This window comes from Hippocampus bargibanti, linkage group LG11, assembly GCF_051943395.1.
Source record: "Hippocampus bargibanti isolate YZ-2025 linkage group LG11, ASM5194339v1, whole genome shotgun sequence".
NCBI classification, from domain to species: domain Eukaryota; kingdom Metazoa; phylum Chordata; class Actinopteri; order Syngnathiformes; family Syngnathidae; genus Hippocampus; species Hippocampus bargibanti.
In genome coordinates this window covers 10,536,119-10,547,324 of record NC_142744.1, presented here as the reverse complement: position 1 = coordinate 10,547,324, position 11,206 = coordinate 10,536,119, and the positions used below count along the sequence as shown (strand labels likewise).

The 11,206-nt window shown below is 40.5% G+C and overlaps 2 protein-coding genes and 3 non-coding genes across 5 annotated transcripts; all 5 read right to left on the bottom strand.

The window, feature by feature from the left end:
• Positions 1–483: 483 nt before the first annotated feature.
• eif4a2 (eukaryotic translation initiation factor 4A2) lies at positions 484–8,367 on the bottom strand. Its single transcript, XM_089007361.1, has 11 exons — positions 8,262–8,367; positions 6,532–6,577; positions 6,326–6,458; positions 4,800–4,939; positions 4,223–4,391; positions 4,031–4,140; positions 3,811–3,954; positions 3,353–3,490; positions 2,532–2,621; positions 1,478–1,557; positions 484–1,327 (listed from the first exon to the last, which is right to left on the bottom strand). Exons 1-11 carry the CDS (start codon positions 8,288–8,290, stop codon positions 1,183–1,185), a joined length of 1,224 nt encoding a protein of 407 aa, XP_088863487.1. The 5' UTR covers positions 8,291–8,367; the 3' UTR covers positions 484–1,182.
• LOC148891522 (small nucleolar RNA SNORA81) lies at positions 3,583–3,773 on the bottom strand. The gene has a single exon (XR_016116552.1). It is a non-coding gene; the product is annotated as a small nucleolar RNA SNORA81 (small nucleolar RNA).
• On the bottom strand, positions 4,470–4,541 carry LOC148891521 (small nucleolar RNA SNORD2). The gene has a single exon (XR_016116550.1). It is a non-coding gene; the product is annotated as a small nucleolar RNA SNORD2 (small nucleolar RNA).
• On the bottom strand, positions 6,212–6,283 carry LOC148891520 (small nucleolar RNA SNORD2). Its single transcript, XR_016116551.1, has one exon. It is a non-coding gene; the product is annotated as a small nucleolar RNA SNORD2 (small nucleolar RNA).
• Positions 8,368–9,457: 1,090 nt separating the features above from the next.
• setd9 (SET domain containing 9) lies at positions 9,458–11,014 on the bottom strand. The gene has a single exon (XM_089008603.1). It carries the CDS (start codon positions 10,962–10,964, stop codon positions 10,140–10,142), a length of 825 nt encoding a protein of 274 aa, XP_088864729.1. The 5' UTR covers positions 10,965–11,014; the 3' UTR covers positions 9,458–10,139.
• Positions 11,015–11,206: the final 192 nt, after the last annotated feature.

Here is an 11,206-nt window from a genome sequence, read left to right as displayed (position 1 = left end):
TATGGTTGAACTCTAGCAGTATTTGATTAAAGGTTGAACTCTAGCAGAATTTGATTAAATATTTATTTTCTTGGATACTCAAATGCCTCAAGTTAAATAAAATGACTATGGGGTGGTTTATATCACAATGCAAAGTGGAGATGTTTTTGTAGTCCTAGTTGTGAATCCAAAGGATGGCCAATCTGATGAAAAACATCTGCTCAGCTACATGTAAAATTCAACACCAGAGAAGAAAAATGTCACATGTGACTGATAATGCAAGCGGTTTTGTGAACTGAAATAAAACGAGTCTTTAAAAAATGTTTTTTTTTTTGTCATTTTACTTGAGATTTTGCATGTGGCCTTAAACACGAATACGTCTACCGTAAATTGAACTCAATGCATTGTAAATAGCCCTGTATTAATTTTTTGGGGGGAGATTAGTGGGCACCCACTGCATCGCTAGCAGGTGGAGTCAAAACCTCAAAGCATTACAACAGCATCTTACAGCAATTTTCATTTATTAAGACATTCTTATAATTTGAGATATCTGAAAAGTAGTGCAGGGGAGAGAGGTGCGCATGTCGCTAAATGCTAATATACCCATCTATCGTGAGTAAAACACGCTATATAAATCAATATGTATTGTAAAATACCAGCAAACTATGGCCTAACCGAGACATTTTGACGGCAAGTCAGATGAAAACATGATACATTTAAATAAACAATTCACAAAAAAGCAAATACAAATCTACTATATTATATAATACCGTGACAAGTGCCTCTAAGTATGCAGGCCCACAACACATCGCACATGTTAGCATAACAGAATTTGCAGACTTTATACAGCACTTGTACCTTTTAGTCCACAAGAAGGTTACTAAATGGTGGAGCACATCGAATATACGCATAGTAGAACATGGAAAGAAATGCCTGAAAAAGACCACAATAACACACCCCATGGCTTTATAGCTCCAACCAGCCAAAAACTGCGCAGGGAACAAAGCCTACAATGACCCGAGTGGGACTACCGTAGAAATCACCTCGCAAAAGTATTCAGATCCAAGGTCGAGCATCAGATAAGGTGTTTTGTTTTATTTGTTTTTTTTCTCCTCCCCCACCTCCTGGAATAATAAGCACAATGCAAGTGTACAGTCAACTATCACTGTGTTTTGTCAAGGAAAACAAACAAAAAAACAAAGCTCAAATGAGGTCTGCCACATTCATGGGCATCTCCTCCACCGTAGTATTGTAAAATGTCTCAATGTCGCGCAGAATCCTCTTGTCCTCTTCAGTGACAAAGTTAATGGCGACTCCCTTTCTACCAAAGCGACCGCCACGGCCAATTCTGGGGATGGAGATGGAGGGCGTCAGTCACGTGGGGAGAAGCGCTCAGCAGGAATGTAATAATAATAATAATAATTTTCATTTATAAGCTCCTTTCAAAACTCTCAAGGACACTTTACAGTCAGGATATTTTTTCTGCGGGTGAAGTCACCTGTGAATGTAGTTCTCGCGGTTTGTGGGAAGGTCATAGTTGATAACCAGGGACACCTGCTGTACATCGATTCCGCGAGCCTGGGAGAACATTTGACAGTTTAGGCCATGTACTTATTTAAATCGGGCGGTATGAGTGACAACCCAAAAAAACTAGCGTATTTTCCTGATCATAAGGCACACCTTCAATTAAATACATTATGTTTAAAAACGTTCCCACATATAATGGCACGCCAACATTATAAGGCTGGGGTTATGTAATGCATCCATAGATGGTGCTGCGCTAAAAGAAATGTCAACTAAACAGTCAGATTTCACCATATTTTTCCTTATTTGATGTCCAACATTAAAATACAAATTGCAAAATAGTATATGTGGTATTTTCTAATTTTTTTTATGGGCTCAAAAATATGACACGGTTCTTTTCAGAACTTGCAAATCTTCCTTTACAACACTAATGTTCATGAGAGGTTCTCATGGAATATTTTGACCTTATAATTTTCAGAAATAAATTCATTTTCTTCATTTCGAAACACCAAATACAAAAAAAAAAAAATGCCAATATTTCCACCTATAATCAGTGGCAAAAACTGAAAATTATGGCAAAAAAAAAAAAAAAAAAAAAATCCACCTTGCCAAGTAATTTTAAGAGATTATTGAAATGAAACGCTGTTTTTGTATATATCCCAGTATGCACCACACACTACTTCTATGGGGTGAAATGGAGTCAGTGGCTGCTGACAGGAGATGCGAGACCTGTTGTGGCTCAATATTACTTCACATATGAGGCACAGGCTCAACTTTTGAGGGAAATGAAGGCTTTTGGCTGCACCTTATAGTCTGGAAAATACGGTAAGTGGATGTCAGAGTGAAATCAGAGCGAAAACAGCACAGGTACATCAATTTCAAGTTACTTTAATAGGTGTAAATTGAGGTTACTATTTTCTCAAGATAAATCATTCAGGCCCTGCAATGGTTTGCTGTTTGATCTCCCCCCCCCCCCCCAATATACAATAGTTGGCAAAGAAAAAAAAGACAGTCCGTTTGATACTAACCAGCAAATCAGTCGTGATTAACACTCTGCTTGATCCAGACCTGAACTCCCTCATAATGACATCACGCTCCTTCTGGTCCATATCACCGTGCTGTGGGGAAAAGAAGCACAAAGAATTAAAAAAAAACTGAAATGCTTGTTATTCTGCCAAACAATGTCATTATTCTAATTGTAAAACGCAACCAACAACCATCAACCCAGCTATAAAAAGATATTTAAAAAAATAGATATAATCATAAGGATTTCCAGTGAAACTTCTCATTTTAGCTTTGATCCTCTCCCATTTCAACTAGAACTGCTTCATGTCACAAAGAGGGTACAGAAAGCACTGAAGAATTCATGACTCTTATATTATTTGTTATTTAGTTGTTTTTTAAACTTTATGCTACTTCCGGGGCGAGTGAACACCCGCAGAAAAAATATCCTGTGATTGTAAAGTGTCCTTGAGAGTTATGAAAGGTGCTTATAAATTAAATGTATTATTATTATATAGTTTATCAATTAAAATTGAACATTTGTTTAAGACCATTATTTTTTGGTTCCACCCGAATAATTTGTTTTAGGTCTTATTTTATTAAATGATTTTTATTAAATATGTTTACATTATTTTATAATTTACTTTATGTTACTAACATTGGGGCGTGGCTGCTGCTGCTCACCCACAGAAAAAAATATCTTATGACTGTAAAGTGTCCATGAGTTTTGAAAGGTGCTTATAAATGAAATGTATTATTATTATATAGTTTACTGATTAAAATTGAAAATTTGCTTCAGAGGACTATTTTATTTTTGGTCCACCCGAATAATAGTCACTCATCTTACCAGAGCAGAAACTGTGAAGTCTCTACCGTGCATCTTCTCCGTGAGCCAGTCCACTTTTCTTCTAGTGTTGAGGAAGATCACAGCCTGGGTGATGGTCAGAGTCTCGTAGAGGTCACACAGGGTGTCCAATTTCCACTCCTGTGGTCAGACGCCGGCGCAAAAATAAAAAGCTCAGCCACTTTAGCAAATTGTCACAATTAAGTCGGTGAAAAAAAAAAAAAAAAAAAAAAACATGTAGCACAGAATCTCGAGACAATGGAGAGCGGACATTAAGAAAGAGGTCCCTCCACGCCTCATTTCCGAAACTGTGTCTTTTAATCTCCTTCTCTGGTGTACCCGTGCTTACACACCCACATCGGCCGAGCCCCTGTGTAGGGGCTCGGCTTCTGCAGTTCGGGCAGGGTGCTTTAAGAGAGAAGGCGTGTTTTTCAGTCGGCGCTGCCCGTAAACAGACCTACCTCACGCTCCACATTTATGTAGAACTGCTTAATACCCTCGAGGGTAAGCTCTTCCTTCTTCACCAAGATGCGGATGGGATCCCGCATGAACTTCTTGGTCACCTCCAGCACATCCGTAGGCATGGTGGCCGAGAGCAGCACAACCTGGAGACAACGTTGAAAAACCATCTTTGAAATCTTCGAAAGGCAAGCTAACAATGTCCATTAAAAATAGTCGTACCTGAATGTTTGTGCTGAGTTTCTGGAAGATCTCGTAGATTTGATCCTTGAAACCTCGACTCAACATCTCATCAGCTTCATCCAGTACAAACATCTTAATCCATTTTGGGGCTGTGAGAGAATGGATCAGCATGAGGCGTCATCTCGTTTCATGGTTATTTATTAAAAAAAAAATTCCCAGCATTGCACTCACACAGATGTCTCCTGTTGAGCATGTCGTACACTCTGCCCGGTGTGCCCACAACGATGTGGGGAGCCTCAGCTTGAAGCTTCTGGATCTCACTGCGGAGGTTGGTCCCCCCAATGCAGGCGTGGCAAGTCGCCCCCATGTAGTCACCGAGGGCCAGAATGACTTTCTGAATCTAAAGAGTAGGGAAAAGCGAGTACACCAGGCTCAGAGTAACACGGAAAAACGACAACCCCCGTGCAGACAAACTGGAGAGTGATCAGTGTGTCATGAGCTTTCAACACGAAGAGTCAGTCCCGAAAGATGGTATGCCATCACGTCACCCCAGTTATTCACACCAACAAATGCACCCGCCCCCAAAAAAAAGACAGAGGAAGATGAGCCAGATCACCTTTTAGACCAGTGCAGTCATGGACTGGGACTACACCAAATCTTAAGAGGGCTAAGGGGTTTAAATTGGCAGAATTTACACAAGTCGTTAAAGAACGGTACCTTTTAGATCTGAATAGTCTCCTCAATGTGCTGCTTAGGTCTGAGACACTGCTGAGGTATTCATGAGTCATGACCTTCAGGAACAGCATACCTGCTGAGCCAGCTCTCTGGTGGGAGCCAAGACCAGAGCCTGAGTCTCCTTCTGCTCTATGTCCAGCTGCTGCAAGATAGAGATGGCAAATGTGGCCGTCTTGCCAGTGCCTGACTGGGCTTGGGCAATGACATCATAGCCTGATGACAAAAGGGGGCACAAGAATTATTCATGGAAAAACCAATGCCACATGTAGTCATTTGTTTATACTTTTTAGTCATTGTTCCCCCAAACATTGCACCAAAGTACATAAAAAAAAAAAGAAATATCGTTGTCCCAAGACAAACAGCATATAAATAAAGTGTGATTGATAAGGTCTCTTCCAAGGGCTATGTGGGGGGTTCGCTCAGGGGTTTGACTGCAATGGACGTTAGGACATACCCGAATTAACGTGTCGATTATGTCACGCCCACTTGTCCAGCGCTGGCCGCAGGTGATCACATGAGATTGCTTGACACACCAGTGCTGTAGGAAATTTATTTTGCTGCGTAGTACCCGTGTGACTGTTGCGATGGTGCATCAATTAGTGATTTCCCTTTTTTTGTTTTTAACGAATGTTTGTTTTGTCTTGAATTTGCGTTTAAAAAAAATTGAAGGGTTGGTGAACTGAATATGACTTGGCCAGGTTCGGTACAACTCACAAGGTTAAGAACCACGATTTGTGCAATTCGGGCACCCTCTTGTGGTCACAATAAAAACTGCACCTCCATGTCATACAAGTACACATTTTGTGTCGGGTGACTTGTTATCCGACACTGAAAATATTTCATTTTGAAAAGGGATCTGATTTGTCTCAGCGTCTTGATGCATGACAATATGCAGGAATATTGTAAGGAGATATTGAGACATCGTAAAAACAAAATGCGTTTTTTATACACCAAACAATATTTCCCTTTTTTGTGAATATGAGCTGTCGTCTTTTCACAAAGGGGCTGGCCAGTTTAATTTTCATTCATTGCTATCGGATTGAACATTGATCGCACTGAGGGTGTCCGCTCAGGTTCCCAAGTTCAGTGACTTATCAAGAGAAAGGGCACATGAACGTATTGACGCCATTTTACGCTTTTGTTTGAACCTGACATTGTAAACCAGGTCACAAATGGGTTGAGGTGTAGCCCCCGACTTTATTTTCCAACTGGATTTGTCACATGCTCCTAAAACCAAAGCGGTCAACCCGTTTTCAGAACCTAAAAAAATTACTCAGTTGACTTGCGACCTTGGCTGACCTGAACCCGGTTGAAAATGTATAGGGTGTTGTCAAGCGCATAAATAACACTTTCACTTTGCGAGAACTTGTTTCGGATACGATTCAGTCAGGCAGCGACAATAATAATTTTAAGATGTTTGGAGGTGTGCGGATGTAAAAAATATGTAACTTGGCGCAATAAAAGGTTGGGAAACATTGACTACATGAGTGATCAGGGAGAAAAAGGTATCCCCATAATTGGGTAAGTCCCGAAAGATGTTTAAGCATCATATCACTCAAAAATTCCAGTTTCATTGGCAGTTTTAATAATTGACTGTACCTTTAATGCAAGGGATTATAGCCCTCTGTTGAATGGCTGAAGGCTTCTCAAAACCATAAGCATAAATTCCCCGGAGAAGCGTCTCCTTTAGGTTCATGTCATCAAAGTTGTCCGTAATGTCATTCCAGTTGCTCTGAAAATAAAATTTATATGAACAAATGTGTCGGGAGACTGCGCTATATGAACTGGTTGCGAAGTTCCCATACCTCAATGACACCATCTGGCTCCATTCCATCTGGCCCCACATGGTCGCTGTAAAGACAAAATTAAATGTGATTGTATTTATATTCATTGTACAGGCCATCTCTAAACACTTTACACGAAGTAGTTTCAAAAGAAACAGTCCCCACGAAACCAACATAAGCAATACACATGAAGACAAAGAAAAAACTCCCTTCAAGGAAGAAAACTGGCCTGAGACTCAGTTAGGCAGCCATCTTCCTCAACCAGTTGGGTTGATAAGGCAGCAAATTATATTAACTGTAGCAACACAAACGATGACGCTTCTGCCCTTACAACGAGTGGAATGTTCTTGGCATGTTTATTCGGTAAAGCGAAGCATGAAAGATCACGCCATGGTAAGTGCAATGGGTTGCACACTTACTGTTGGGGAAACAAGTGGTAGTTGCTCAAACATTTCCAAGGGCCGTGGAACATTAAAAAAAAAAAAACGATTAATCGGGTGCGATTGTATGTAAATCAATAGATTTACCCATAATTTATCTTCTTAATATTTAATGGTTGTCTTAAATGCTCTGGCACTGCCTTCTCATAGGACATTCTAGTATTTACTGCATATGTGCAGATTTGATTCCAGAGAACCCAGGATAGGGAGTCTGAAAGGAAAACAATGACTGCAGAAAAAATACTAAAGGTTTCAAAATATTTGGCCATGATGACAATGTCTATAATTGACAACAGAGAGGCAAATGTTCACTGCCACCAGTCATCCAAGGCCAATTCTGTAAACTCCATCTAATATTGATACGTTAATGTGATACTACATAGTGGATTGGATTCTTATTAATTGCAGGAAAAGGGTCATGGTCACCCGCTTGTTCCCTCATACTCAAATATTTTTAAGATACCATACTGCTCTGGGAAAATGCGCTGTGGGGAGAATGTTTACCTAATAACACAAGTCAGAATCTGTTCAATGGTTAGATGCCTCAAAAGGGGGGTTTGCCGCCCCCACCCCACCCGTCCCAAACGACTAACCAGAGCCCCTGCAACCACGTGGTGCGACCGCGTGGTGCTGCGAAGACTCCCCGGTTATGGCGCAATCGTGTCGAATTTACAATGTATTTTTAGACAAAAAAATATACACTACAAATCAGAATTGACTTTAGCCGTAAATGACTAATGAATTAATTAAGTCAAGCAATTCGTCCACTGTTGCAAAAACAGGCTGAGCTTGATCAACTACATACCAAACCCCTCGGCATAAAAATGCCGCTTATGTAACAGAGCGGGTTTCGTATCGGCGTCTGGACTTTCGTCCCAAATTGGGGGAAAAATTATTTTACGGGTGTACAGACACCGAGGAAAATCTCAACATGGAGTCCACGGTTCGATCACAGAGCCAACATGTCGGCCAGTTGGGCCTATACAGTACGGTACAGTCTGATGACAATTGGGATTACATTCACTTCCATCGGACCAGAGTCCACCTGATTCACATTTAAAAGTGGAGCATTACAGACACCTCGTATGACACATCCATAAGGAAATATCGTCTTCAGATTTTACAGAGGAAAATGGCTCGTCGCGAACGTACACTAGCCAACCGTTAGCTACCCCAATTCCGTTAACGTTGGCCTCGGGGCCTTTGCTGCTTTCTATTTAGTCGACAAAATATATTGGGAAAAATATATACAAACACGATTTCAATCCGCGCGTTGCAATAATATTCATCCATCGCATTAATTTTAATTACCTGTTGTAATCAGCACAATCGTTAGACATGATACGTATCCAAGCTCGGCATGCGACTGGAAAGATCGCTGATGGCGACGTCAACTCCCTTTATGCGACCGAACTACTTTCGCAGTTAGAATAGAGTACTCGCTATCATCGGGATTATTGTTCCTCTAGTATGGATTTATTGCTTCACATCGTATCATTACACAACACGTGTCGGTTCGTTGAAATAATATCTACGTATATTAATATAAATTAAAATCATAGTTTACTACATCTATTAGCGGAGGGATCTTGCAGTAATCAACAGTACTGCGGCAACTACGGTGCCTGGGAAAGGACAACCCATGGTGTGTGAGTTGCGCAACATCGTTGTCATTCAGCCAAAAGAATGGTTAAATGAAAACATGTCTAGTATATTGATAAGAGTCTATATAGTCTATATATTTTAAACAAATTTTCGTCGAGTAAAGGTTTATACATATCAGTATTGATTTAATAAGATGATTATGTAGTCTTTAGTGGCGTATTACTTGACTGCCTTACCCTGATGGGTGTTTCTCATATTTGTTTGTGATTTTTATGAAAAACAAATCATTCCCATGTAGTGATTTTAGTTATTAAACTATGAAAGTTCGCACCAGATAACGTTTTTTTCTTTGCTTTTTATGCTCTTCGCGTTAAAGATTCTTTTCGAAGTGTAGTTAACGTGGTTAGTGAAACATCTTTTCCTTTCGGCTTTTCCCTTTAAGGGGTCGCCACAGCGAATCAGTGACCTCCATCTTTAGAGGTATGATCCGCATGTTTGTTTTGGCCAAACTTTTACGGCTTGGGACCGGCACAAGAAGACTTATGTCCCTTTGTGGCGACAGACCAAGCAACTCGCTCAGTAAAAGGCTCCCAAACACAAAATGGTCATCGGCACAGCAACAATCAAAGAAGCAAAACTGTCCTCACCATTTGATGACAATGCTCTGATCTTACCATGAAGTACCAAAGGTATTTATAATAATAATAATAAATAATGATAATGATAATGATAATGATAATAATAATAATCCGCATCGCTTGGGCCCCAATCACGATTTAATACAGTTTGTCCTGGAATAGAAGAATTCATGAGGGAGTCAGAACACCATATTGTTCATGTCTTGCCTCATAAGTAACTATTTTATATATTTTTATGTCTCTAAGCTGGCCAGCAAAATCACATAAGGTTTATATATTAATATACATGTATATGCGGTGGAATCTTTGTAAAATACACTCAGTAGAAGTCATTTGAAGTGATTTTACACATTATGGACACAACTTTTCACTCTTTAAATCCACAACATGCACAAAGTGGCATATTAGAGACAATTAATGCAGAGTGCTATTTATAATTATGCTTGGACTGGTGGTGGGTGACATAGGTCACATTTACCACTGGGCAAGGGACTGCCACAGACGGAGAACTTGACACCGTACATACCTGAACGTACTGACACAGCTTCACTTGCGTCGTGTATATTCTCGTGAAACTGTGTCAAGTCTTTCTAAATGCGTTGAATTTTGTTGTCTTGGAACACATTTCGTCTCACGTCAAAGGCGGTGATGGTGGGATGTGAAGAGGAAAATACAAAAGGCTGATAATGATACTGATCATTTCAATCATTATACGGGAGCCATGAAAAATGGAGGATAGGCCCCCTCAAGGACTCTAGTTGGTGAATCTAATATGCATTTAATCAAGTGAAGCTATTTCTGGACCCCACAGTAACATTACAACATGCGCAGTTTTACGATAAGATGGGCTAGTCTAACAATCAAACAAAGAGCTGTGGAGACACATTTTATTTTTTGATACTTTGTTCTGTCTGGTACTTATTAGGTTCGTGTCATGTTGATTCGTCTAATGCACAATAGTGTAGTAGTTGGAAAACAACTCCTCTCCTGCTGTAATTTCTCTGAGTGATACAAGGACCACACAGCGACGAGGTCTCTCCGAACATGCGCTGTAGTTGACATTGGGAAGATAACACCAAAACTCTATGGGAAGTGTGTCTGGAACGTCATACTCCTGGTAGCACACATTGGCGGGCCTCTCGTTAGAGCAGTTGTTCACATACTGACCCACGGCCATCGGATTCTGAGGAGTGACTGTCAGCCAGGTAGTATCACTCGTCACGAAAGGGCCCATTCGGTCTCTGCCACTGCAGGACTTGTACACCATCTTGGAGATCCCCTTGTCCTTTCCGTCAACCAAGACGCCATCGATGCACCGAAAGACAAATGGGTTTTTGATGGATTGGAGGAGAACAGGCTCATGTGGTTGGTAGATTGTTCCAGGATACATGGCAACTGTTCGTCCTTTGGGTACCAAGCCCCTGGTTACAAACACTCCATTTCCTGCACCGGGAAGTGTACTGGGCTTTCGGTTGATGCAGAATCCAAGTGATTGGAACATAGCATCATGTATTCGCCGCTCGTAGTCACTTATTACCTGGCTGTGGAAATTACCGACCTCCACACGACGATTCGTCCTGTGGAGAACTCTGAAGAAATGCAGAAGGTTGCGTGAGACCTCTTCGTCCGGGACCAATTTGTCCTCGGAGCGCCATTTAACATGTCTAAGTGTTTTCGCATTTTTAGAAATGTTCAAAACAATCCAAGGCAAAAATCGGTGCCGGTATGACTTCCACTTAAGCCGAAATCGCTCCAGTACTTTTCTAAACATTCAGAGTAACGAGGAACTTAACCAGCACGGATAAAAAGCTAAGTTGAAGCAATGAGCAATGAATCACTTCCGACACAATCACTTAACTATAAAAGAAAGATAGCTATTGGTTATACGTGCACTAACCGTATGTCATTCCACCATATATTAATTCATACATGTAAATATTTTTATCTCAAATAATCGAAATTACATCTAATTAAATATTCTTCGAAATCTTACAACTAAAACAAATTAAAGCT